Source organism: Myotis davidii, unplaced genomic scaffold (assembly GCF_000327345.1).
Source record: "Myotis davidii unplaced genomic scaffold, ASM32734v1 scaffold2863, whole genome shotgun sequence".
Classification (NCBI taxonomy): Eukaryota; Metazoa; Chordata; class Mammalia; order Chiroptera; family Vespertilionidae; genus Myotis; species Myotis davidii.
Window position 1 is genome coordinate 244650 of NW_006294115.1, and position 754 is coordinate 245403.

Below are 754 nucleotides of genomic sequence, written 5' to 3' on the forward strand. Positions count from 1 at the left end.
CCCGGTCCCTGGAGTCGCTCTGGGAGGCGGGGCCCTGCGCTGCCCTCTCATAGCGACCAGCGATCCAGGCGAACAGCAGGGCCGCGGCGACCTGGATGCCGGCCAGCAGGAAGAAGTACAGGTCCATCCGGCAGTTGTTGATGTTCCCTGGGGGGAGGAGAGGCTGGCATTGGGGCGGGCAGGGCCCCCCTGAGCTGGCAGCGTAGCCAGGAGGCGCGGATGGGAAGGCCCTGGGCGGGGGGGCCCTCTAGCATCTGGCCGCCCTGGGTCTCTGCGCCCCCTCAGCCGGTGTTCTTTCTGGGACTGAGAACACGGCACAGGGCCAGCGGCCCCTCCCCTGAAACGGCTGGGTTCCGGCAGCAGGAAGCACCCCGAGTTCCATGCTTCCCTTTGACAGGTGGGGACACTGAGGCCCACGGATGGGAAGGCCCTGGGCGGGGGGGCCCTCTAGCATCTGGCCGCCCTGGGTCTCTGCGCCCCGTGAGCCGGTGTTCTTTCTGGGACTGAGAACACGGCACAGGGCCAGCGGCCCCTCCCCTGAAACGGCTGGGTTCCGGCAGCAGGAAGCACCCCGAGTTCCATGCTTCCCTTTGACAGGTGGGGACACTGAGGCCCAAGGAGGGCAGCCGTGCCGGATGGCTGGCCAGCTTCAGCACGAGCCCGTTCTCAGCCCAGCTGCTGCTGCATTCGGCTGCGGGTCAGGGCACTTGGCCGGGCCACCTCCTTCCCATGCCTCCCTCCCCCCCCCCCCCCC

At 69.4% G+C, this 754-nt stretch overlaps 1 protein-coding gene across 1 annotated transcript in view; it reads right to left on the reverse strand.

Moving 5' to 3' along the window:
• Position 1: 1 nt before the first annotated feature.
• The window catches only part of SLC15A3 (solute carrier family 15 (oligopeptide transporter), member 3), a gene marked incomplete at its 3' end in the record, with an annotated part of 13545 nt that continues 12792 nt past the window's right edge, over positions 2 to 754 (reverse strand). Inside the window, exon 9 of the mRNA XM_006768175.1 lies at positions 2 to 149. Within this exon, the coding sequence (XP_006768238.1) occupies positions 2 to 149 (148 nt within the window). The remainder of the gene's footprint in view (positions 150 to 754) is intronic.